Source organism: Ursus americanus, chromosome 3, assembly GCF_024610735.1.
Source record: "Ursus americanus isolate L20-20 chromosome 3, mUrsAme1.1.p, whole genome shotgun sequence".
NCBI classification, from domain to species: domain Eukaryota; kingdom Metazoa; phylum Chordata; class Mammalia; order Carnivora; family Ursidae; genus Ursus; species Ursus americanus.
Window position 1 is genome coordinate 87,646,570 of NC_142129.1, and position 27,895 is coordinate 87,674,464.

Here is a 27,895-nt window from a genome sequence, read left to right on the forward strand (position 1 = left end):
TTCATTACCACTTCATCTATCATATGAATGATGTCCACCTTCTTGAATTATTTCACTTCCGTAAGAAACATCCAAAAGATCTTCCAAAGACTTGTCTCTCCTCAATCAACTCACTCTCCATTTGCCAAATTAGCACTTCTATACTGTGTGAAGCTTATATTCAACATGTTCAAAACAGAACTTTCTCAATACCATCACCTCCTCCCATTTCCCTGCAATTCTGTCCCAGTCATCCATAGGATCTCTATTTAAGAGCACCCCTGACCTCCCCTTCTATATCCAATCTCCCTTTTCTTCAAAGTTTTCTTGCATATTTTTCCTTCCTCCTGCTTCCCACTGCCACCATCCGAAGTTGTTATTTCATTGTCGTCTGCCTAGATTATTAAATAGCCTTCTTCCCTCATCACTCACACCGTTATTCACACTGGTGTCAAAATTAAAAGAATCTGGCTGACATACAGGATTTTAGAATTTAATAAAAAAATAAGGGTAGTACTGGGACATACAAAATAGTAACTGGCAAGGCAGAGGTATCAGAGAACGAATCAGAGAGGTAAAGTAATCAAAGAACAGGCAGGACATGTACTATTAATTTCAGAGGTAAGAGCAGAGATGGGAGGAAACTAGAATCCAAGCTAGAAAATCTGGGGGGAGGGGGCGAAGGCTAACACCAAAGGATCTAACCAACAAGTAGTAAGGAACTAGACAAACTAGTAAGAAGCAGCACGGATTAACTGCCAGTGGTAAGAATGGAGTCTGGTGGTGAAATCTCCTTCTGAGCTAAGAATGCATTCAGTATCTCTCATGGAGCACCAGAATTGCCATCTGCAAGTGAAGATGTGGGGAGTCAGAAAGTTACTGACATAGACTCCTTTTATAAACATCACTTTAAGTGACTAGCTGACTGATAAACATGGGGAAGATAAACATAAGTAAAGAAAACTAACGTTACCAAACATCGCCAAGATTTTAAGAGAGTCATGGTTGAAACAGTGTCCTAAACTAACAAAAAGGTCTGAAAAGACCAAACTGAAATAAGTACTAGGTCAAATTAAAATAAAAGCAAATTCAGGTGTATGTTAAATAAGTTCTTGGGGCGCCTGAGTGGCTCCGTTGGTTAAGTGGCTGCCTTTGGCTCCACGATGAGCATGATGCCTGCTTGAGATTCTCTCTCTCTGCCCCTCCCCCTCACTCATGCTCACTCTTGCTCTAAATTAGTCTTTAAAAAAAACAAAACAAAACCAAGAAGCTCTTAGGTTGATAAATAAATTAAGAAAAACTATTTCATGTTTTATTTTTAAGATTTGTTTTTACAATGATATAGCTACTATAATTACAAATAATCAGTTAAAAAAATTTCTCAGGCTGAACTGGATCCACAGATTTAAAAAACCATTTTTCTAGCTTTACCTTGTTCCTCCACCATCAATTGTAAGAATTCGGATTCCTCTTCCTTTCACTGGATCCACATAGCCAATTAAGGCCAAAATTTCTCTAACTGCAGCCTGAAGCGTTTCATCCTTAATTTGTCTTAATCTTAATAAATACGGAATAATTTTTTCCTGTATTGAGAGAAAAAATATTTTATTACTTTTGTCAAATCAAGAATGAAAATGTATGATTATTTTTAACCGACATATGTAGATCATCACATATAATCACAGTGCCAGTGTTTATTACTTTCCCAATAATCTTAAATATTACTTTTTAACATATTAATGTCAATTAATATTTAAAATATATTTCTTCTAGTATCTAGGTTAAAAATTAACCTCAGTCCAAATATTTTCTTTAAAAGATACAATACTTAATAATTAGAAAAAATATAATTCGCTTAACACAAATTTACAAAGTATTAATTGTTACAACAAAAGGTTAACATTATAAATTGTATAAGCTATTTTCTCCAAATCCTAAAGATCACATTCTTCACAGTCATCACTGGAAATTAAACTTGTTATCAAAAGAAGAACAAACCACCTTGCGCACATGGGATATAAGGGTAGCTCATAGTGAAATACGAACGTCAATAAATATAATGAAGGTAGAAGGCAAAAGCTGACCATTACAACAAATTCAAATTCACTACATTTAAATAAGTAGTTTAAACAAAACTAGGACTTTGAGATTCTAAGTGTTTAACTTCATACTATCCCAAAGTCCATTGTTGATCAAAGGCAAGAGCTTAAATCCTAGGGTTCTACACTAAGTTTACCACAGATTCTCCAGGTTCTGTACACACAAGCCTCTAATCTGGTCAAACCCCAGGTTTAACGAAGTCGTTGACTAGTAGCCACACTTGTGCTATGTAACCTTCAGTAAATTAAAAAAAAAAAATTCCCACGTATCACTCATTTTGCTTCTTTTTTATGATAAATCAAATCTGAAATAGTACTGTTCTAAATTCCTTTTCAGTTGCTTTTAGCCCTGGCTAATGTTGAGCTCCAAGGCCCCACGAGAAGAACCTGAACGGTGGTGGAGCATGGGAATGTAAATTTTCATTTCTGGTTAGAACAGTCTCTTTGCAAGAACAATTAGAAAATTTTAATTAAAGACAAAAGAAGTTCCATCTGTTTAAAAGCATCAGAGGAATGCTAAAGCAATGAGGACAGGAGGGGCTAGGAATCTAGAGAGGAGATAATTGCCAAGAAGTGAGCTGAGGCGCACCTGGGTGGCTCAGTTGGTTAAGCGCCTGCCTTTGGCTCAGGTCATGATCCCGGGATTCCGGGATCGAGCCCCACATTAGCCCTGCTCAGCGAGGAACCTGCTTCTCCCTTTCCCCTGTGCTGGTGCTCTCTCAAATAAATAAATAAAATCTTAAAAAAAAAAGTGATCTCATAAACTATAGCTTTTCTTCCCTTGAGGCATTTGCTTATGTGAGGAAGAAGCAAAAGATTAAAAAACTGGGACTGATTCAGACAGAGGGCCATAAACCCATATTATATGTAATACATATATATTATATGTAACATACACATATTATATGTAATATACACCATATAAAAACTTTTACCCATAATATATACGGAAATTCTCCAAATTGTTAAGAAAAAGCTGGTCAACCCAAAGGAAAAATGCGTAAGACCTGGAACAGGCACTTCACAAAGGAAGTATACAAATGGCCAATAAACACTGAAAAAGGTGCTAAACTTCAGTTACCAGAGAACTGCAAATTAAAGCCACAATTTAATATCACTAAACATCCAACACAATGTCTAAAATGAGAAAGATAAAGTGTCAGAGAGGAAGTGTAACTACCAGAAGGTCGATAAAATTTTGGTGAAAGTATAAATTGGTATAAACACTTTGCAAAACCATTTGGCAGTATCTACTAAAGATGAAACTATGCATACTTCATGGCCAGGACCACTACTCTTGGGTATACGCTCCCAACGAAATAAAGACCTGTGTTTTCCAAAAGATACGTGCCCGAAGCACTATTCCTAAATACTCCCAGACTGGAAACTATCCCAAAGTCCATCAGCACTAAAATGGATACATTGTTCTATATTCATACCACAGAATACATCACAATGAGAATGTTTCATAACCATACCCCACACTGAAGGTTCTCACAAATAATGTCAAGTGAAGCAAACAAGATACAAAAGAGCACAAGCTGTACCATTCCATTTGCAGAACATGCAGGAAAAGGCAAGAGTAATTTAGACTGCTAAAAATCAGGAGAACTGGTCAATCTCTTTGGAGATAGTGACTGGAAGGGGGCATAAAGGGTTGAGGGCTATATAGATGTTTCCAATTTTTGAAAATTCATGGAATTGTATGCTTACATATACTTTTCTGCCCATGATATTTTTATAAAAAGATAAAGTCACGTGAATGAACTTGGGGCCCCTACCAAAGTTGAGATGAATTCAGTATTCAAAAAAAGGGGGCGATGAAAAGAATTATCAAAACACAATTTATGAAAAACTAGGAGCTCATAATGATAGTTTTCAAAAATGCCAAAGAATTCATGTCACCAATGAGGCAGCTTTTAAAACATCTTTTTACTTTGAAAATTGGTGACCAAGGAAACTAATCATTTTTCTTGCTTATCCTGTAAAATTGGTCTTTGAGAGTAACCAAATAGCTTTAGCTGGTAAAGAAAAGCTCTACTTTTACAGAACAATATCAATTACAACGTAGAAGGAGTGGCAGAATTAGTAATTTATCATTCTGCAACCCTAATGAAATGACTAGTTCTGGGAACAATTAGGTTAATGGCTGATGGGATTATGGTTCTAGCCTAAATGTCCAATGAGAAGATCAGACTGTCATCTCTCTAATCCAGTGGTCAACACTGGTTTTTCAACCAACTATGCGTGTTCTGATATGATGGAAATGAGGCATGTGACATATACAGTGTGCTCTAACAAAAAATGTTTAACTCAACCAAGTCTTTATATTTATGTTCCAGTGTTCAGCAAATAAAAAGGAACAAGGAATACATCAAATTACATCAATGACAAGGAAGCCACATACCAGCCTGGTCTCTTCAATTAGCTCTGAAGATGTGGGTAAGGAGGAACAGCACTACAAGTGACTTAGGGAAAATAACCAGATGATATGTATGGTCTAGACTGGACCCTCGCTTGGACCCATTCAGTTACACAAAGAACATTTTCGACTTGGATATAGAATGGGATGACAATTTACTGATACAGAGAGGTGTACGTTACAAACTGAAAAAAACGCAATAAAAAACAGACTACAAGGCAGAACATACAGAATGACTTTATTCTGGGATATTATGTATATGCATAGAACAAATTTCTAGAGAAATACCGTGGGAGACATTACTAATGTTCACCAATATCCAATTTGCTGCTCCTTCCAGGCACACGAAGGCAATACTTCTCTGGCCAATGCAATTGAGCAGGGTAAGTCAGCCGTGAGTAGAAGAAACGTACGGCACTTTCTGCTGAAATACTCTGACCTTGCTAGACTGATCATGGAGGCCTCATATGGAAACATACGAGAACAAGATCAAAGTAGCCACCACACAGAGGTTCACTGTCCTGGAGAGTCACCCAACCCCCAGGCTACTTTGCACAAGGGACAAATAAGCTTCTGTTGTGTTAAGCCACTGAGGTTTAGGTATTGTTTATTAGAGTTTAACTTGACTTAATCTGACTAATACAAATAGACACTAATAGATTTACAGTGGTAATCTCTGGGTAGCAGAAAGCTGTTATTCTTATTTCCTTATTTTTATTTTTTACAAAGTTTATGCTGCCTCTTTCTTTCTTTCTTTTCTTTCTTCTTTCTTTCTTTTTTTAAAGAATTTATTTATTTATTTGACAGAGAGAGAGACAGCCTGCGAGAGAGGGAACACAAGCAGGAGGAGTGGGAGAGGAAGAAGCTGGCTCCCACCTGAGGAGCCTGATGTGGGGCTCAATCCCAGAATGCCAGGATCACGCTCTGAGCCGAAGGCAGACACTTAAGGACTGAGCCACCCAGGCGCCCCAATGCTGCTCTTTTCTTAAAATAATAAAAGGTTACTTTTTTATTAAAAAAAATAGTGAAAGGGGGCACCTGGGTGGCTCAGTCGTTAAGCGTCTGCCTTCAGCTCAGGGCGTGATCCCAGAGTCCAGGGATCAAGCCCCGCATCGGGCTCCCTGCTCTGTTGGGAAGCCTGCTTCTTCCTCTCCCACTCCCCCTGCTTATGTTCCCTCTCTCACTGCCTGTCTCTCTGTCAAGTAAATAAATAAATTCTTTAAAAAAAAAAGTGAAGGATACTACCTTCACCAACAATGAAAAACTCATCAAAGGCAATTTCCTAGACGTGGCTGCCATACATGCAGAAGCTTACATACATACATACATATATATATACATACACACACACACATATGAGAGGAAACTAGTTTATCAAAAACAATGCACTCTGATTTGGCCACCAAAAATCTGATACACAAAATAGGGAAATTCATATAAATGTTTTAGAACAAACAATTCTAGCATTTTTCAAAAGCTCAATTCTTTTGAATAATGAAAACTTCATTGGGAAAGTTCACACGAGAGTGTGCATGTTAACATGCCTTAATTTATCAAGTTAATTCTTTTTGAGATGCTTTTTACTTAAGAAAATGATAAGAACTTTTTACAGACTATCCAGATTTTCAATCATACTTGATCAGAATATACATTCCTGTAACACATTACTCCTTGGTATTGAAGGGTCTTAGATGTGAGATCAGGAATGCAAAATAAAAGAGCCCTCGAATTTTCTACTAGCATGACTATTCATAATAGACTAAAACTGAAGAGTAATCAACAATTCATCAGTAGTACAATAAATTCACACCATGGAATATAAAAGCAACAGGAATGAACGTTCTACAACTACTCACAACAATGTGAATGATGACTACCAACATGATGAATGAAAAAACCCAATCACAGTAATTTATATAATGTACAAAAAAAACCCAAAACTAATCTAATCTAAACTAATTTGGGGAGATCGTGACTGAAGGGGGCACTAGGGAGGCTTCTGAAGTGCTGGTAAATTCTGTTCTTCACCTGGGCGCCAGTTACATGGATGCGTTTAGTTTGTGAAAACGTCACTGAACTTGATTCCTGTAACCCCAAGTTGTTTAGACTTCAATAAAACATTTTCTTAAAGTTCTTTAAAGTATGCAATTCTATGTATGATCTTGGCTTTCAGTATATCCCTGAAATGTTAAATGGACTTAAAAGCATACCTACCTTTGGAAAATTTGTCTTTTAGATAAGAGATTATCTATGAAAGATAATCCCCAATTTTATGAACATGAAATTCTAAAGTTTAGCTTTATAATGCATGAATTACACAATATGAAACTACAGAAGGCTACCTTAAAGACTTAGATAACTTCAGCAAGATGGTTGTCAAAAAATGGAATAAATATGAACTAAGTTAACTTAAAATTTTCTGAAAGTCAAGTTAAAAATAAGCATTAACAGATCTCTAATCAAACGTTAACATTATCTGTTCATTATATATTTGTAAATTGATTAAATATTACAAATCATCTTAGCAGTGCAGATGGAAAGAAACTCAACCACATCATTCATATTTTATAGTATTAATCTGAAAACAGTCTGTTTAAATGGGCCTAAATTACCTTCACTATTTTATATTTGAAAAAACTGAGGCCAAGAAAAGTTAATCATTTTATTAATATAATTATCAATCGAATTATCATTAAGATCATTAAAATGTTGACTTGTAAATACAAAAAGATCATGAAATAAAAATTAGCAATGGTTTTACCTCTGAATTACACCTCCTGTCTTAAAAGAGTAGTTCTATAGCATAAACACATTTAAGAAAAATTTGGCAACTATCTGGCAATTCAATGAACACACTGAGATTTATCTTCTAAGTATAGATAGTAGTACCAATAGCATAATTTATCATCACAAAATAAGAGAGACAATTTAGCATAATATATATATAATAGAATAAGTGGGCAATTCCTGATTCTATGACACATCATGTGTATGATGAAAACCATAAAAATATGTAAATTAAAAAAATGAAAGGTACTGATTGCCTTCTCCATTTTAGAAAGAGCATCCGTATTTTTATTCCAAGACAAAACCAGATTAAATAAATTAGAATTACCTTGACAGCCACTCCTTTCCCTTCAGGAAATTCTAGAAGATGAAAAGTCAGTTCCTCAACCCTGTTGATGCAGAGCTTTGGGTCAGTTGTTCTTCTCAATGCTTGAACTAACGCCCGGGTTCTGTTATCAATGCTCACTCTCGCAATAATCTACAAAGACATATTAAAATATATATGATTAGAATGTGAAACTGCTCTAGTAATACCAACACGTGATTAAAGTTTCTTAGGTCCCATAGGGAAATGTAATTTATGCATTTGCCAAAAATTAAAACGTCCAGCGACACTGGTAAGGACTTGCCTTTTCTCGCTGAAGAGATAACCGCTTTTTCTCCTCTGCGTTTTTGTCTTTGCTGACAGGCTGCTCAGCTTTAACAGCCTCTTCCTGTTCTTCGGGCTGGCTCTTGGAGTCATACTTTAATTTGGGGACAAGTCCACCAATATAACCACCTACTAAAGCTTGGACACCTTCAGTGGGGCGAGAAAGAAAGTTAGCAATAGTCTGTTTAGTAGAAACTGGAAGAGCCTCAGGTGTCCCGCCTGCACTTGCAGGCTTGTCCACAGAATACGAAGAAGATTCTGAATCTAGCTTGTCGGTCAGGACGCCAGGATCTGGAGAGCTCGATTTCTCTTCTTCAACCTTTTTATCTTCAAGTTTGTCCAGGAAATGTTTACTTTCCTTTTTTTGAGACATTCTTTCCTCACGTTTGAAGTATGAATTAATATGATTTGATAAAAAGTAGAATGACTCTCCAAACTTTGTGGTTATACTACTTGTGTAACGAAAAAGGCTTTGTTTACCTACATCTTCATCTTTATCTAGAATATGACTTTCTGAGAAAGAACTCTTTTCTACTGATTTGTCGCTGTATTTTTTCAGAGATTTGATGGCTTGTTTAATGCTTGTCTGTTTTAACCAGCCACTATCTGATACTTTTCTTAATATTCGAGAACTTGACTTAAATTGAGCTAAGCGTGAGATCATTTCATTTTGAGTGCCAAAAATAGCCTTTGAAACAGAGTTCAAAGTACTTTTAATACGGGACATACGAATGCTCACTTTTGTAAGTCCCTTGGGAGTAGAAGTGCTAAGTTTCAAAATTCCAATATGTAAACCATGGTTATTTGGAGAGTAACAGTGCTTGCTGCAAGAATGGGCTTCACTTTTGGTCAATTTACATCTTATTTTGCTTGTATGAAAACCTCTTTGTAGACTGACGTGGCTTATCCTCCAGTAATGTTTAGGTGAGCATAAGAAATGCAGTTGCTTGCTTCTCTGCTTCCCACAAAGACTTCTTGCATTACTAAGGAGGTAAATATAATATATATCTATAGTCAAATTAATAGACATAACTTAAAATTATCATTTATTCTCTATATGTTATGATTTTCACTTCATTCCTGAATGCTTCATTTAAGAAATGCCATAATTCATGGTCTTACCTGAAATAGCAAGAAAAAAAAATTAGGATTCAAGGTAAAATTGAAAATGGGTATAAGATAAAATACATTTTTACTTGAACTAAACTCAGCAGCTTGTCTCAAACAAAGATAGAATAATATATTTCCATTAGGGATAATGCAGATTTGACTTTTAAGCTCACAGAAGACAATTCATTTTTCAGTACAGAATTCAGTGAAAAAAGAAAGTGAGTAGTAGGATGTTTCGTGAGAACTAATTTAGGAAAACTACCAAATACCTAAGTTTTCCTACAACACATAACTAAATATGCAATTTACATACTATGCTGTTTTTCTTCCTTGTCAAAGTCTGGACTAGTTTAGGTGACTAAACTAGACTCTGAGTTCTTCGAAAGCATCAAGTCTTATACTACCTCGTTCATTGCAAACCATTTATAGAATATTTAATTTACACAGACATGGTGCTAGATGCTGAGACCACAATGACAAACAGGAGAGGAAGGAACTTTCAGTCTAGAGCTACAGATAGCCATGCAAAAATCACTTCACTATCTAGGTTGTATTTGTTAAATCAAAGAAGTCTGACTAGAAGCTATGTGCCACATCTAACAGACTAAGGGTTCATAACCACAATATAAGAAGAATGCAAACAAATAAGAAAAGAAAGATTAATCTAATAGAAAAATAGGCAAAGGACATTAACAGGCCAGTTTATGTAGAATAAGAAGAAGAAATACAAACAGTAAAATTATGAAAACATCCTTTACCACATCAAAGAAAAATACCAATTAAAACATAGTTTGTTCTTTCAATAAGTAAAAATGTAAATGGATGCTAATATCCAGTATTAATAATGGGCTGGAGAAATGGGACACAAAGGGCTATTTGACAGTATCTAATGAAATCTTAAATACTATCTATCACAATTTTAAAGACACATATTTTTTGATCAGCAATTTCACTATTAAAACTCTATTAAGAATCCTACAAAAAGGGCGCCTGGGTGGCACAGCGGTTAAGCGTCTGCCTTCGGCTCAGGGCGTGATCCCGGCGTTCTGGGATCGAGCCCCACATCAGGCTCCTCCTCTATGAGCCTACTTCTTCCTCTCCCACTCCCCCTGCTTGTGTTCCCTCTCTCGCTGGCTGTCTCTATCTCTGTCGAATAAATAAATAAAATCTTTAAAAAAAAAAAAGAATCCTACAAAAATACTTGTATAAGAGTGCAAAAGTAGATATATACACATGCCCTAATACATTGCTTGAGATAACAGAACAATGAAAAACAACTCTAAAGGTCTTCTAGCAAGGGATGGCTCAATAAATTATGGCATGGATATACAGCAGAATGTGTTACCATATCATATTCTGTAGCAATTAAAGGAAACTAGATGATCTGCATACCCTTCATATACACTACGGTGAAAAAGGCCAGCTGCAATACTACATGCACCAAACACACGTGGAGATATGAAGAGGTAAACAGGTAGCTGTTAGGCAATGAAAGACAGCAAACCTATGCATGCAGTTTAAATGTGTGGCTGTCCGCACACGCACGCACACACACACACACACACAGATTCTGAAAGGATAAGCACCAATTTGTTTATTCTTATGAACCAAGGCGTGGGATCAAAAGACAATAAGGAGGGGGGCTTTTTCTTTTCCCTTTTGTATTGTCTGTATTTTTTACAATGAGCAGGTATTCCTTTTGTAATTAGAAAAAGCAAACAGAAAAGAAGAAAAGAAAAAGCTAATGGTTTAGAACACTTTTAACAGAAGGTGCCATGTGAATGGTGACAGTGGATATCCAGGTACGTCCAAAAAACAAAAATAAAAAGACACTAAAAACTGGACAAAGTTAAAAAGGAATTCATCAAGTGGAAAGTTGAGAAAAGGAGAGAATTTTAGATAATGGTAAAAAAATAAACACAAAGACAAAAAGCATTTAAGAAAGCACACACAGTATGGGCAAAAATTGCAAGCAGTCTAGTTTTACCCCAGGACCTAGAGAGAGTAAGTGAAAATAATGAGGGAGAGGTAGAAGATGATATTGCAAAGATGGTTTGGGGCCAGATTAGGAAGGCTCTTACAAATCTTGCCAAGGAGATTAAAGATCAGACTGTCAATGAAGTATTTTAAGCAAAGGAATGACACTAGAAAGAGGATTCCAGCAGCATTCTGACAGAATGGAACAGACAGGACTGAGAAAGAGAGAAACCCAGAACCTACTGTGACTGTTCAGATTACAGTCTAAACTAAAGTCTTTCTAAATCCCATGTGAACATATGATTTTAAAATACCCAATTTTACAGAGAGGCAGAGAGAAAAGAAACCAACCTATCTGCCTTTCCGGCTTTTCTGAATTCCTCAGGACTTAGAGTCAATGAATAAGCTGAATTAACATGTAGGCCCCACAATCCCCAACCCAGAAATACTTGATAAAATATATTAAAGTACTTGTGAATAAAAAGCCATGCTCAAAACCAATAAAGGACTCCTACAACTCAACAACAACAAAATCAAATAACCCAATTAAAAAAACGGGCAAAGAACCTGAATAGACATTTCTCCAAAGAGGACATACAAATGGCCAACAAGCATACGAAAAGATGCTCAACATCACTGATCGTCAGAGAAATGCAAACCAAAACCAAATGAGATAGCACTTCAAACGCATAAGGATGGCTATGATTAAAAACAAACAGAAAATAACGCGTTGGCAGAGACGTGGAGAAGTTGGAAGCCTTGTGCACTGTTAGTGGGACTGTAAAATGGAGCAGCTGCTATGGAAAATACTATTGTGGTTCCTCAAAATAGTAAAAATAGAAATACCATATATCTAGCAACTCAACTTGTGGATACATATCCAAAGGAATTGAAAGAGGTGTTTGCACACCTGTGTTCATAGCAGCACACAACAGCAGAGGTGGAAACAACTCAAATGTCCATGGACAGAAAAACAAAATGTGGTATTTACCTATAATAGAATATTATTCAGCCTTTAAAAGGATGGAAATCCTGTCACATGTTTCAACAGGGATGAAATCTGAGAACATTATTTAAAGTAAAACATGCTTGTCACAAAAGGACAAATACTGTATGATTTCACTTACGTAAAGTATCTAGAGTATTCAAAGTCATAGCTATAGAAAGCAGAATGGTGGTTTCTAGGGGCTGGGGGAATGGGGCAAAAGGGGTTGTTTAATGGGCACAGAGTTTGAGTTCCACAAGATGAAAAAGTACTGGAGAGCTATTTTACAACAATGTGAATGTGCTTAATGCCACTGAACCACATACTTAAACACGGTTAAGATGGTAAATCTTATAATACTTACTTTTATTACAAAAAAAAAACCCAAACAAAAACCCAACAGTGGTAAATCTATAGTGGAGAAATCACAAGCCTGGATCTTCTTCAGTCACATTGCCTTGAATGGTACACAGATCCTAAGCAAATGAAAACTAGTCAGAGCTGGTGAACCCCAAGGGGGTTCAGTAGAATCAACCAAAAGTACCATGAAAGGGGGCACCTGGGTGGCTCAGTCCATTGAGCTTCTGACTCTTGGTTTCAGTTCATGACTTGATCTCAGGGTGTGAGATTGAACCCCGCCTCCCGCACCGCACTGGCTGGGAGTCTGCTTCAGATTCTTTCTCCCTCTTCTCCCCACTCTCACACATGTGTGCTCTCTCTCTCTCTCACAAATAAATCTTTAAACAACAACAACAACAGAAAACTACCATGAAAGGTAGTTCCAAAACTCACGGCAAATGGGCTATTTTACTTGACATGACCAAGAGAAGAACTGAGTTGACATTTTACTGGAGACCTGAATTAAGTAAGAAAGCAAACTATTAAAATCTGGGGAAAAAAGCATTCAAGGCAAAGGAAAAAGCAAACAAGGCTTTGGAGACAGTAATGAGCTCTGTCTACTGAAGACTAGAAGAACAACCAGGAAGTTGAAAGTAAGTAAAAAACAGGGAAAATTGTGGAAAAATGGGCCCAACAATCAAGCAGAAGACAGACCTATACAAGCCGAAACTACAGTAATGGGTCTGAATTGTTTCTTTCCAATGACATAACTCTCATGACCAATTATGAATACACCTAACAACAACGCACTGAAATACAGTATATAAAGCAAAAAAAAAAGAAGAAGAAGGAACAATTACAGAAAGACCAGACAATTTCATGATCACAATATTTAATACACCTCTTAGAAGCTACAATTATCAAGCAAAAATTAATAAACAAAGAGACCTGTCAACAAAATCAACAAGCTTAATTTAACTGCTCCCAAATCACAACACTAGTAAATGCAGATAAAAGTTTTGAGAGTAATTCTGCTGGAACAAAAGTTAGACTGCAAAAAGATAAAGAGAAGAGTGTCAAGTGGCAGGTGCCATCACCTACTGAGAAAAAAGCAAGGGAGAGTAGGGTACCTATTAATAGGGTAGTATAAAAACAGTGGAGGAATAAATACAATAGGGAGGTTTAGACCAACCTCTAGGGAATGCAATTGCGTTTTAACTGAAGGAAATAAGGGAATTCCTAGCTGCAGGCGCAACTGAGGATGGAAAGAATGAATCTACACAGGACTTCCCTTGGTTATTGCAAGAATGCAGGCATAAAGTGACACGGGTCTGAATTAAGGTAATGATACTGTCCTGGAGGGGTTACTCTGAGCCACACTTCGAAAGTGGGGAAACAGCAAAACACAGGACTTGATAACAAGGAAGAAATTGGGGTAAGGAGAAGATGTCAAAACAACTCAAGTGTTTTTATTCAGACACACAGGGAGAATACCATTTGTGAATATGAGATGACTGGGAACAGGACCAACTTAATATGAAAGAAAAATCGCTTGGATGAAGTAACATGGGACATTCAAATGGAGACGTACTATAGGAACACAGGCTGTGGTTTATGTCTGGAGTTACCAGGACTACGACAACTAAAAACCTAAGACTGAATTTACCCGCCCCCCCCCAAAAAAAAGATTTATAAAAATAATTCCTGGGAATTCGGGATCACAGTTTCTCTTCCTTGAAAAATGGTTACACACACACACACACACCCCCCATATATATATATATATATATATATATATATATATATATATATATATATATATATGTATTTTCCATAACATTTCAGGACTCATGGACCTATTAAAGTATTCCTTAGATCTGAAAATTAAAAACTCTGGTTTCTTTAGAAAGAAGAACAAGGGTAGAGCCTTGACTGACATCCAGAGTTAGGAAGAAGCAGTCTTCCCAGAAAACAAAAAGCACAGGTAAAAAAGATCTCCTGAAAAGATCAGGGTCATGGAAACAATACAACAGCAAGTTCTAAAAGGAACTGGATAATGAACAAAGTAAAATATATAACACGACAGAGAAAGATTATAACTAAGACATGACATGACAGAAAGGTGTCCAAGGCTGAGTTCTAACTCTGACCTTTTCGCAAATATGTGTCCCACTAGTGAGGCAGTATGTACCCTTCAGCACAATTCCTTTGTCATTCCTGAGCAAAAGAACAACTCAGTACAAGTTGTACTTTTATCAACTTTGCAAGTGATGCAAATAAATACATCAGCTAGTCAACTGATGTTTTCTCTCAACTTCACTATAAAGACATTCTCTCAAGATTTTAATGTAGATCTAAGACAAATAGAAAAGCAAGATCAACATTGAGAAAAAGTTTGATAACAGAAATTATGAAATAAGAACATGTTCTTACAATGAAAGTACAAGTAAATCGCGCAATTTAACAAAATAATGACAATGGACTTGAAACAACTAGAGGCATCAATTCCCGGCTCACAGTTTAATACACTTTTTTTAAAAACTCTCGGATTTAAAAATTCTTACTATTTCACTGTTTTAACAGCATTTCCTCAACACAGTGAAGCATACTTTTGTCAGTTTGAAATCTCAGCAATAAGGACTATAACCAAGAACCAGATACAACTGTTACTGGAAGTAAAAACACCATTTTAAAGAAGACAGTCCCTTATGAACACCACTTCTACGTTCCCCCTAGAAGTCACCACTTTTCTTTAAAGTTATCATTGTATTAGGCGTAGAAACCAGGTTCCTCCCAGCATGACGACAGAAATGACAAGGACGGGGAGCACTGCAACACAGTGATTCACACAGCTTCATTACCGAAAAAGCACACACCTGAACCTGCTGTGCGACAGCAGTGGAGGTCGGGAATTAAACGCGGGTAGAGTTAAAAAGAAGCCGCTGGTCTAAACATCGCTCAGCAGAATGACCCGGCGCACTGAGTGTGGAGGGCGACGTAGAATAGGGAAACCGTTTTGACAGTCACCAGGGAACTGCTGGAGAACCCTACAGTCCAGGGGCAGCCAAACACACTCGGGGTAACCAGGCTGGGAGTAGTGGGGGTGGGACAGAAAGCGCGGGGCGGGACCAGGGAAACCAAAACAGTTTGCGGGACCAGGGCAGCAAAACCCGCGGGGGCGGGCGGCGGGGACGGGCACCGCGCACCAATCAGCCCCAGGTCCGCGGCTCCTTCCGGTGCCCGGCTGCCTCTTGGAACCTTGGTCCCGGGACCTCCTCGAAGCCCGGCGTCTCCCCGCCCTCTTACTCTGCAAGCACCCTCCAAGGACAGGTAAGAAGGGCCAGACAAGTGCCCGGGGAGACCAGGCTGCCCTCTTCCCTAACCTCTCGTGCCGCCTCTGTCCCCCCGCCGCCACTCACCGGGATGCAGGCCGCAACTACTTGGGCGGCAGCGGCGACGCGCCTCTGCCCGGGACCGACGTCCACTTTGACCGGCCCGCATCAGCTGAGCTTCCAACACAAACAGAAGAGCAGCGGCCGGGGCGCCACCCCCACACCTCCGTCCCGCCCCAGCGGAAGTGACGCACGCGCGGGTCGCGTCTACCGGCCGGGCCGGGAGGAACCCCTTTGCTCGGCTCCGGCCTGGGCCTCCCTGTCAATCGCCGCTCCCTCTCCTAGGCATGCGCAATAGAGCCTGAGTGAGCGAGGGGCGGGAAGCGTGCGTGCGTGCGTGCACGCGCCGGCTTGCGCCGGGGCAGGCGGGGCTGGGTGGTCGGCTTGGGGGCGTTGCTTTGCTCTGTGTGCTTGTCTTCGGCCCTCCATCTCTGCGGCCTTCCATCTCCACGTACCTGGGGGCCCCGTGGGCGCGCTGTCCAATCCGCGGAGCTGGGGGCTGCGTTATCAGCGGCCGAGAGGGTAGTGAGTGGCGTGGGCCGGGGTAGCCCTTTGCAGTCGCCATTCTTGGGCATGGCCACCGCGGCTAAATATCTTTGGAAAGCGCGTTCACATGTATTATCGAATTGGAAGTTAGCCTGTGACATTACCGTATACGTCCCACAGATGGTCCCACACTCACATTTTTCGAGTTCTGACATTGTATGCATAACAGATGTGCAATCTACAGCCTTAAGACAAATACGGCCCATCGGCTGTTCTTGTACATCTGTGAGCTAAGAATGCCTTTTACATTTTCAGTGGTTAAAAAAATAGAGTATGCTTTGAAACACATGCAGTAACATGAAATTCAAATTTCAATGTCCATAAAGTTTTTTTTATTAGAACAGAACCATGCCCATTCTTGTATGTCAAGCAACTTTCATGCTGCAGCAGTGAATGTGAGTAGTTACAACAGTTTGTTCTCTTGAACTGACCTTGCCATTAAATCGAGGATAGGAAACATAGAAAAGTGGCCTGTACTAGACTACAATCTCAAAATGATACCAAGACTTAGACTCTTTTCCCTTAAGGCTCACCAGGCTTTAGCACCCTGTAAGGTTATTGTAAAATCTTTAAGGAAGGAATTGCATGAGCTGTCAAACATAGTGGATATTAAACTGAAACTGATTACTCTCCCTCTCTCTCTCTATATATATGTATATATATGGAAATATATATAAATGTAAACATGTGTCTCTCTTTATGTATGCAAATATGTATATGTATGTAAATATGTGTATATATGTAAATTTTTAAATTATGGCAAGGAAGCCATCTTGTTATCTTGTTAGGCTCTTGGTGCACAGATGGCTGGATAGTGTACATCACAATGCCTAAAGCACATAATTCAGACATGTTATTTATTTATACAATAGTGAAAAGATGTACACAGCAAATTAAACTTTAGAGGTGTTTGGAAGTAACTTTAGTTCTGGAATGATGCTTCTCCCCTTTGTTAGAAAAATTATTCTTACACTTGTTAAAACTATAAGGAAGACCTTATTGAAGGCTATTGCTGTAGGTGTCAAGACGATTGCGGTAGGGGAGAGAGATGGGGCTCAACTATGAATACAACAAAGACAGCTGGAGATGACAGCCGATGAGCAGAGTGAGAAGGGGTCAGTGGATAGAAAATTACTAAAGGGGACATCAAGGGTGGGAGTGATTCTTGCTAAACTGATTTCACAGGATTCTTGCTGAGGACAGGCCAGTGAGGTCATATATCAAAGGTGAGGGATGAGGAATTTGATCAGATAGAAAGGGTGGGAGATTCTCTCCAAACTGGCTTAGCAGGATTCTTGCTAAAACTGGACTTGGCAGGCCAAAGACAGGGCCTAGGCAAGAAGCCTACGTGAGAGGAGGACTCACAGATGCCTCAAGTTTGGTCAAACAGAAAGTCTTTGTCACCATCTATTCTCCCCTTGTTTTCCTTTATTCCTTAATTTAGTCAGGCTTCATCAAATATCTAGATTTTCCTCCCATGTCAGAAATTTTCAAATAATTCCCCAGTCCTCCTTCTCCTTCTTTGCCCATCCCTTCCCTCCCTGTCTACCCCTGTACCTTTAACAGTCATAAAGTCTGATGATTGCTACTGCCACATCTCCCTCACCTTTCCACCGCTCTGCATTGTCATTTCCACTGCATTAATTTAGGCTTTCATCCTTGAGACACAATCTTATCCAAACTGGTTTCCCAGGCTATACCTGACCTCCAACCCAGAGCCATTCTCTTCTGTGCAGCCAAAGTAATCTTTCTAAAGTATAAATCCAATCATGTGTTTTCCCTGATTAAAACGTTTTTGCTGTCCCTTCATCTCCATAGAATAAAATGCATAGCATGGTTGGCTCTGACCCTGCCAACCTTCCAGCCTTAACTTCACCATAGGCCCCTTGCTCTTTACCCTTTTTTCTATTAACTAGTAAGGTCTGGCTCATAATACCTGTTCAAAGAATGTCTAGTCCCTTTATTGTTCAAACAAAACTTAATGCTGTAGCCAAAATAAATTTAGACATATTGCTGGGAGGTATTTCTCCAAATCACCTCAGTGAGGGACATGCCAGGAAATAATTCGAGAAGAATCGTTACTGTGGTAGGCAGAATAATGGCCTCTTTAAAAATGCTCGTGCCCTTCAACCTGTGAATATATAATGTTCCCCAAACATAATATAGTTCTCCAAATACCTTGTGCCTTTTTGTACTTCAGTGCCTTTGTTTATGCCTCCTTCAAACCCAGAAAAGCCTACAAAACCTAAACATACTATTACCATACAATCCAGCAATCCCATTCCTTGGTATTTATCCAAAGGAGTTAAAAACTTATGTCCACACAAAAACCCACACATAGAGGTTTATAGCAGTTTTATCTATTATCGTCAAAACTTAGAAACATCCAAGATGTCCTTCAGTAGTTGAATGAACAAACAACTGCGATACATCCAAGCAATGGAATATTGGTCAGTGATAAAAAGAAGTGAGCCTCAAGCCATGGAAAGATGTGGAGGAAGCTTAAATGCTTATTAGTAACTGAAAGAAGCCAACCTGAAAAGGCTACCTACTGTATGATGCCAACCATGTGACATTCTGGAAGAGGCAAAACTATGGAGGCAATAAAAAGACCAGTGGTTGCTAAGGGTTAGGACTGGGGAGAAAGGGGGATGAATAGACAGAGCCCAGAGGATTTTTAGAGCAGTGAACATACTCTATATGATACTATGATGGTGACTACATGTTATTAAAACACGTAGAATGTACACCAACAGGGAACCCTAAACTATGGGCTCGGGGTTATTACAATGCGTCGATGTAGATTCATTGATTGTAACAAAGGTACCAGTCTGGCGATGTTGATCATGGGAAAGGCCATGCATATATAGGGGCAGAAGGTCTATGAGAAATCTCTGTATCCTCCTGTCAAGTTTTCTGTGAACCTAAAACTTCTCTAAAAAAATTAAGTCTTTAAAAATTTAAAAAGAAAAACCAGAAAAGGCTTATCTTACTACTTCAAAGAGTAAATCATTCTTTCCATTTGTCCTTGCTTCTCCTAGTGCCCTGGCTGCACAGTAATTAATTCATTGTAATTCATTCATTTATATGCCTATGAGTTTCCTGTAGGCAGGAAGTATAACAAACATATTTATATTTGTATCCTCTGGATCTAGCATAGATCCCTAGCAAATAGTAGACCCTCTAAAATTCTGTATTATTGAATTGATTTTTAATTTTATTCAGATTACTAGTTAATAAATTTTAAAAATTGGTGATTCTTTTGATGTTGGAAAAAGTTTTAAGAGAAAAGAGAATTTCAATTACTTTCTAAAAAATTTTTATTTAAAATTTTTATTTGAATTTCAATTACTTTCAAACAAAATAAATCCAGTAAGGTACAAAATAGGAAATTATCTTGTGTTTTTAATAGGAGACTAATAATATTTAATAGTCTTCAGGAAAACGTCATACTTGGAATAACTCGAAATACAGTAATTGTTCAACCCCGTTTTCTTTCGCTGCTAGATAAAATAGACACGCATATTGCTCTTGTGTCCTTGACTGCCTGTTTTCATTCCATTTACAAGATTTACTGAGTGCCTATCTTAGACCTTTCCCTTTTGTAAATCCATAGTCAACCCTTTTTTTCTACTAACTAGTATGGTCAGGTTCATAATACCTGTTCAAAGAACGTCTAGTCTCTTTATTGTTCAAACAAAACTTAATGCTGTAGCCAAAATAAATTTAGACATATTGCTATGAGGTATTTCTCCAAATCACCTCAGTGAGGGATATGCCTGGAAATAATTCTAGAAGAGTAGTTACTGTGGTAGGCAGAGTAATGGCCTCTTAAAAATGCTCATGCCTCTCAGCCTGTGAGTATATTATGTTACATGGCAAAAGGGACTTTGAGGAGGTAGTCAGGATACAGATCTTAAGGGAAGAAAATCATCCGGGATTGTCCATCTAATCACATGTTCCCCTGAAAGTGGAGAACTTTCTCAGGTTGGAAGCAGTAGAGATTTGGCAGAAGAAAAGTTGGAGAGATGCGTGGGTGGCAGGAGTGGCAGGAAGAAGTGGGGACAATTTGACAAGGAATACAGATGGCCTTAAGGAGCTAAGAGATGTTCTTGGCTGTAGCCAACGAGGAAACAGGGACCGCAAGGAACTGAATTATGCCAAAAGCTAAATTACCTTTTATTTAAAAAAAAAAAAAGGATTTTATTTATTTGTTTGAGAGAGAGAGGTAGCAAGAGCGAGGGGAGGATCAGAGGGGGAGGGAGAAGGATAAGCAGACTCCCCGCTGAGTGCAGAGCCCCCTGGGGGTGATCCTAGGACCCCAAGACCATGACCCGAGGTGAAGTCAAGAGTCGGACCCTTAATCGCTCAGTCCACTGAACCAACCAGGCACCCCATAAAAGCTAAATTACCTTTAAAAGCATGCTGTCCCCCAGAGCCAAAAGATACAAGTTGACATCCTGGTTTTTACCATATGAGACCTGGAGCAGAGGTAACAGGCAACCCTACCCGGACTTCTGACCTACAAATTGTGACATAATAAATTTGAATTGTTTTAAGTCACTAAATGTGTGGTATTTTGCTTCAGCAACAATAGGAAATTAATACAATTGCCTTTATATCATTTGAAGTCATCAAAGCAAGGACTTTATCTGTTTTGATCGCTAGCATCTAGGCCTGGCATTTAGTAGGTACTCAGTAATATTTGATGCGTGCAACTCGGATGAACTAGATTCATTGCTTCAGCAGTTATCTACTGTGTGTTTACTATGCCTGGCGCCAAGCTATTCGGTAAAAAATTGAAGAACCTTCACAGAACTCATGGAGTGAGTTTAGGTAATGATACCAGTAATGTGGAAAGAACTCTAATAGAGATATGCACCTGGTATTGTAAGAGCTTAGGGCAGGGAGACCCAGCCCAGCCTGTGGGGTTAGGAAAGGCTCACTTGGGAAGAGGACTTCTGAACTGAGTCTTAGAAGATGGAGTTGTTAGCAAGGCGGATGGTAGCAGTGGAGGTGGTAAAGGTGTGGAGACGAGGGAGAGAGTGTACAGAGAGAGCAGACATCGTGGTCAAAGGTGGTAAAATAACAATCAACTCGGTCATCGAGCGCTCACCCGGACTCATGAAAGGAATGGCCATATGTTCCCTGTTGCTGGTCCTGCAAATGGGATGTAAGCGTTTGGTGAGTGCTGAGACCGAGCTTGGCCTTGATCTTCTAGGTAATCAGAATCACTGTCAGATTTGAGGCAAAAGAGTAATATAGTCAAGTTTAAGTTTTAGATTCGTGTGTGTGTGTGTGTGTGTGTGTGTGTGTTTTGAGAGGGGGCCAGGAGGAGAGGGAGAGAGAGAGAATCTCGAACACACTCCTAGGCCCGGTCTCATGACCCTGAGATCACGACCCTGAGATCGTGACCTGAGCCAAAATCAAGTCGGATGTTCAACTGACTGAGCCCCCCAGGTGCCCCTGAGCCCCCCAGGTGCCCCTGGTCAAATTTAAGTTTTAGGTAGATTCCTTTTGGCATCATGAGAAGAAGGCAAGATGTGAAGAAGATGAGGAGCCCTGTTATGTTGTTTTCCTATTTAATAATCTATTAATAAAATCATCCTTTCTTCCCCCCTCCCTTCCCAAATTGCCTTAAAGAATTTGCTTATCTATATATTCAGTCCAGACCTCTTTATCAAACTTGAACCAGTATATCCAACCTCCTACTGGGACATCCTCAGAGCAGCTAAAGGAGCTGTATAAGGTAATTTTCTGAGTGAAGAAAGAATAGTATTATTGAGAGATGAGTTGTATCACAGGTTTTAGCATGAGAGTGATAACACAAAATTAAAATCTTAAGGACACACATGATTATATATTTTAAAGATTTTATTTATTTATCTAACAGAGAGAGAGAGAGCACAAGCAGGGAGAGGGGCAGAGGGAGAGGGAGAAGCAGGCTTCCTGCTGAGCAGGGAGCCCAAGGCAGGGCTCCATCCAAGGACCCTGGGACCATGACCTGAGCCGAAGGCAGATGCTTAACCCACGGAGCCACCCAGGTGCCCCTATAATTACATTTTTTAAAAGATTTATTTACTTGTTTTAGAGAGAGAGAAAGAGAGCATGAGTGGCAGGGGCAGAGGGAAAGGGTGAGAGACTCTTAAGCAACTCCCCACTGACTGCAGAGCCCGACACGAGACTCAATCCGATGACTGTGAGATCCTGACCTGAGCTGAAATCATGAGTTGGACATTTAATCAACTGAGTTACCCACACATCCCAATAATTATAATTTTTAACTTGCTTTTGAACATAAAATACATTTTACCTTTTACCTAATACTTTTGTAGATTATGCCTTGTCTTAATACTTACTTGTGGGATAGCGGGCTTTACTGCCAATGTTTTGTAGCCAAATATCAGTATTTGTGTAACTTCAGAGTTAATACAGGATTAGAGGGCTAGCCTCACCATTGAGTGGTTGTGAAACTTTGGGCGAATAACCCGTGCAAGCCTCCCTTTTCCCATCAGTAAAAGTTCTTGGAATCTCAGTTCAGTCACCTAAGGGCGTTATGATCTGTGGCCAGGGACTGAGGTGCTTTGAATGGACAGCGTGGTCGGGCTCCTTCAAACTCCTCGACAGTGTCCTAGGGTGTTGGACCTTTCAAGGCAAAAGCAGCTCCCACAGAACCACAGAATTTGTCTGGGAGAAAAGTTTTTCCCAGAAGCAGAGGAATGCAGGGAAGAAAAGCAAAAAGGCGGGGGCACACAGCAGGCACAGGGACACTGGTTGGAAGGATGAATGAGTCAGTCCCAGAAGCAAGAGAGCAAGTAGCTCTTTTCCTTCAATATTTTTTATAGTCTCTGAGAGTTTAGAGGTTGCTCGGGGACTAACACTGTCTGGCAAGTGCAGTGCTCGTGGCAAGCAAGGAGTCTGAAGTCAGGTAGCCTCAGCTCATTCCAGGGCTAGCTTTGCCACTTACTTGAACAAATTACCTAACATTTTTGTTTTTAAGATTTATTTTTTTATTTTTGAGGCCGGGGTGGGAGGTGGGGAGGAGCAGAGGGAGAGAGTGAACCCTGACGCGGGGCTCAATCCCAGAACCCCAAGATCAAGACCTGAGCTGAAACCAAGAGTTGGACACTCAACCAACTGAGCCACCCGGCCGTCCCAAATTACCCACCTTTAAGTCTCAGTTCTAAGTCTTGAGAAATACATTCTTCTGTTTACCAGGACCTTTTCAAGGGTGCATGAGTCCAGTTTGAGACAGCATCTCAATTTTTAAAAGGCATCAATATGGACTTCAGAGATATATAAACCAGAGTTATTATTTTGTATCTCGTGACCTCTTTATTTTTTTTTAAGATTTTCTTTATTTATTTGACAGAGAGCATAAGCAGGGGGAGGAGCAGAGACAAGCAGACTCCCCACTGAGTATGGAGCCAGAAGCAGGGCTCAATCCCAGGACCCTGAGATCATGACCTGAGCTGAACTCCAATGCTTAACCAACTGAGCCACCCAGGCACCCCTCTCATGATCTCTTTAAATCTTACTTTTCTCGTTCAAAAAAAGTGGATGCAATAGTACTGATCTTATAGGGTTTTACAGAGACATAAATGACACAATACATGTGAAATGCCTAGTATTTAAAAAAATATTTATCGTACGCTTTTTATGACCTGATCATTGTGATAGTTTTGAATATACATTGGTCAGTAAAAGAGATGTGGTCCCAGCCCTTGTGAACTGAGCAATTCAGCAGTATGCACATGAAGAATATACTCAGTAAATTTTGTTAATATTATTAGCATATTAATGCCAAATTAATAGGGCTGAAAAGAAGTACATAGAGTCCTAGAGATATTATCTGAAGTAAGAGGCTGCCAGAACCATTGTAGTAGAATGTCTAATTCCATTCAGTAAAAATGACATTTATGAGGGGTGCATGGATGGCTCAGTGGGTTGAGCATCCAACTCTTGATTTCAGCTCAGGTCACAATCTCAGGGTTGTGAGATCGAGCCCTGCCTTGGGTTCTGCACTGAGATGCTCTCTTTCCCTCTTTCTCTGCCCCTCCTCCTCCATTTGCGCACACCCTCTCTCTCTCTCTCTTTCTCAAAAAAAATTTTCTTAAATGACATTTATGGGAGTACTTGGTGGCTCAGTCAGTTAAGTGTCTGCCTTCAGCTCAGATCATGATCCCGGGGTCCGGGAATCAAGTCCTGCAAGGTGTTCTCAGCTTGAACAGTTTGAGAAGAAGAGAAAAAGACCAGTCTAAAAGAAATGGGAAATGAGTTCTCTCGAGGAACATTAGCTAATGCTTACCCATGTGAGTCACGGACTCAGAGTGGGTGAAGCAAGCTCGTATGCAAATTGAAATAGTCAGAAACTGTGGTGCATCTTCCCAATCCCTACAGATCGGGAAGTGAAACAATTCAAGGGAATCACAATGCGTGAGTCAAGAGAGCATCTTTCTTCAGCAAGGAAGCCCAAATGCAAAAGTTTCCTTATTTTTTTCAGCCAGGAACTTGGCAGCATGGGAGAAGCAGGTGCCTTGCTAGCTAATATGCCAACCACCATAATTCAAATTAATGATTTTAAGTTAAGTTTTTTAAAGATTTTATTTATTTATTTGTCAGAGAGAGAGAGAGCTAGAGCGCGAGCATGAGCGCGAGTGGGGGACGGAGGGGGGTGGTGGGCAGAGAGAGAAGCAGCTCTCAGCTGAGCAAAGAGCCGATGTGGAACTTGATCCCGGGACCCTGGGATCATGACCTGAGCCAAAGGCAGATGCTTAACCCATTGAGCCACCCAGGTGTCCCTGATTTTAAGTGAATTAAACTGTATGAAAAAAATTCCTAAACTGAAGTGAAATGGTCCCCAAAATGTGAAGTGGAATATGGAAAGAGACGGGGTGGCAGGCGGGCATGTTACCCCACCAATGTTGTAAAACACTAATTACCTGATGGAAACCATATAAGGATATTGGTGTTGGAGAAGGTTTGGAGGAAAGAGAACACTTGTAGTGGTTGGTGGGAATGTAAATTGGTGCAGTCACTGTATGGAGTTTCCCCCAAAATAAAACTGTAACCACCATACAATCCAGCAATTCCATTTCTGGAAATTTACCCAAAAAAGACAAAAACACTACTAAATGATGTCTGTACCCATGTTCATTGCAGCATTCGTTATTTACAATAGTCAGGATAAGGAACCTAAGGGTCCATCGATGAATGATTAGATAAAGAAAATGTGGTATTTATATACAATGAAATCTTGCTATTTGCAGCAACACGGAGAGACCCTGGGGCATTATGCTAAGTGAAAAAAGACAGAGAAAAGCATTTACCATATATTCTCACTTATATTTGGAAGTTTAAAACAAAAACAAAAACAACCCCATCCCCCCAAAAATAGCCCCTAAATATGAGAAACAGATCCATGGTTGCCAGAGGTGAGGGGCGGGGGGGTAGGCGACATGGGTGAAGGGAGTCAAAAGGTACAGACTTCCAGTTATAAAATAAAGTCATGGGGATCTAATGTACAGCGTGGCAACGATAGTTAATAATACTGTATTGCACATTTGAAAGTTGCTAAGGCGGTAGGTTCTAAAAGTTCTCATTACAAGAAAATAATTTTGTAACAGGAAAAAAAAGAAAAAAAGAGAAAGCAATCCATTCGATCATGGAAAAGGTGAATTTATAAGGGTAATAGCTACCTCTGGAGAATAATTAAAAACAAAGTTGGAATAATGTCAATCCTCAGATCATCTCATTTATCTGCAAAGAGATTCTTTTTTTTTTTTTTTTAAGATTTTATTTATTTATTTGACAGAGATAGAGACAGCCAGCGAGAGAGGGAACACAAGCAGGGGAGTGGGAGAGGAAGAAGCAGGCTCATAGTAGAGGAGCCTGATGTGGGGCTCGATCCCATAACGCCGGGATCACGCCCTGAGCTGAAGGCAGACGCTTAACTGCTGTGCCACCCAGGTGCCCCTGCAAAGAGATTCTTGAGGTGAGGGCTAGGTGTTTAGTACCAGTAAACTCCAGCCACAGATAAAGAGAAGGGTTGGTTTTCCAGTTGGGGTAGATGGAGTCCAGTGGCTGCTGTTGGTTGGAATAGCAGAGATTAAATCTCACAGAGAAGGTTGAGTTTTGAAGGAGAACTAGATTCAATACAGGTTTTTTCTTTCTGATTTTTTTCTTCCTTCAGTAAAATATTCCCCAAGTGCTTAGCTGAGCATTCTCAGACACGGGACAAAAAGTCCTAAAATTAGGATATGTATTTAAACATAATGTTTTTTAAAAAGTATGTTTTAAAATCCTGAGGGATTAAAATTCTTTAAATATAGCCTTTCTCCCCAAAACTGTTAGAGTAAGGCATTAACGTTGGTAATTATCCTAAGTCGGTTTTCAGAAGACAAAGTCAGTTTGTCCTGCTCAAGAGCAGGTCTGAAGCAGACGCTGGGGGAGATGCCACCATCTGACCCACTCTTCCCATTCCATGGAAGATGTCATCTGAGAAGGCCATCGGTGGGTAGTCTCTGCTCCAAGGATGATGTGGTGGGTGTCCCTTAGCATCCTACAGTTGTTCAATTACCACCATGAAACATCCTTAGGAAAGTGGTAACGAAATCTGCAACTGCTAATTCCCAAGCCTGTTTCTACTCCTAGGTCATTAACCAAGACCCTGAAGTGCCAGACACGATGCCCTGTTTGACCCCAAACACCAGAGACGAAGCCCACCCAGACACTGGAGGCAGCCCCTGGCACTTGGACCTCTCCCGACTCTGGGCACCTGTGTTCTTGGTCCCTCTCCTCATCTCTCTGTGTGTTCATGTGGGTGGCTCCCTCCGTCTCACTCTCTCCCGGGTGCACCATACCTTTCTTCCATGGAGACATGGGATTTGAAACCAGAAGGGTCCAGACAGACCATCCCACATCCCTCCCCTCCATTTCACAGACGGGAGATGGAGGCCCAGACGGGCCCTTCTGTCCCTCTCCCTTTTCTCCCCTGAGGAAGGTGACCCAGGGCAGCATTTCTGTGACTGAAGAGCATCGAACAGCATGTTGCAAAAAACTCTTTTTGTTGTTGTTTCAAATATCCCTGGCACTTATGTTCTAGTGCCCAAAAGTCTTGGATGGTTGACAGTCATGCATATTAGTCTTTAAATATGTATAAATGTGTACTTTGTCCTGGCAGAGTGTTCTCTACATTTGATAAAAGGATGAATGATTTTAAGGACAGCAAGAACGACTGAGATTAGACATTAAGAAAAAGCTCTCCTTGGGGCGCCCGGGTGGCTCAGTCGTTAAGCGTCTGCCTTCGGCCCAGGGCGTGATCCCAGGGTCCTGGGATCGAGTCCCACATCAGGCTCCTCCACTAGGAGCCTGCTTCTTCCTCTCCCACTCCCCCTGCTTGTGTTCCTTCTCTCGCTGGCTGCCTCTCTCTCTGTCAAATAAATAAATAAAATCTTAAAAAAAAAAGAAAAGAGAAAGTTCTCCTGCAGGCAGAGAGACATTTATGCTGGCACTCCATTCACGTGCTCAACCTTGATTCATACCACACCGTGCTCCCTCCCTTGGATTTGATTTGCTCCTTGAGCCCACCCAGGTAGGTCTTCGTGCATT

At 39.9% G+C, this 27,895-nt stretch overlaps 1 protein-coding gene and 1 pseudogene across 4 annotated transcripts in view; one reads left to right on the forward strand and one right to left on the reverse strand.

Annotated features, from left to right (window-relative positions):
* PNPLA8 (patatin like domain 8, phospholipase A2) overlaps positions 1-15,995 on the reverse strand; it is a 43,932-nt gene extending 27,937 nt beyond the window's left edge. The window contains exons 1-4 of one of the 2 annotated variants that reach the window (XM_045793478.2): positions 15,767-15,995; positions 7,917-9,058; positions 7,616-7,765; positions 1,411-1,562 (exon numbers count right to left, since the gene is read on the reverse strand). In XM_045793478.2, coding sequence (XP_045649434.1) covers positions 1,411-1,562; positions 7,616-7,765; positions 7,917-8,966 — 1,352 coding nt within the window. In that variant the 5' untranslated portion in view covers positions 8,967-9,058; positions 15,767-15,995. The remainder of the gene's footprint in view (positions 1-1,410; positions 1,563-7,615; positions 7,766-7,916; positions 9,059-15,766) is intronic. The other variant, XM_045793479.2, reaches the window with a different exon arrangement.
* Positions 15,505-27,895, forward strand: part of LOC123789416 (putative G protein-coupled receptor 141 pseudogene) — a 30,241-nt pseudogene continuing 17,850 nt past the window's right edge. For both annotated transcript variants that reach the window (XR_006778814.2, XR_015724060.1), the window contains exon 1: positions 15,505-15,677. The product of XR_006778814.2 is annotated as a putative G protein-coupled receptor 141 pseudogene, transcript variant X1 (transcript). The remainder of the gene's footprint in view (positions 15,678-27,895) is intronic.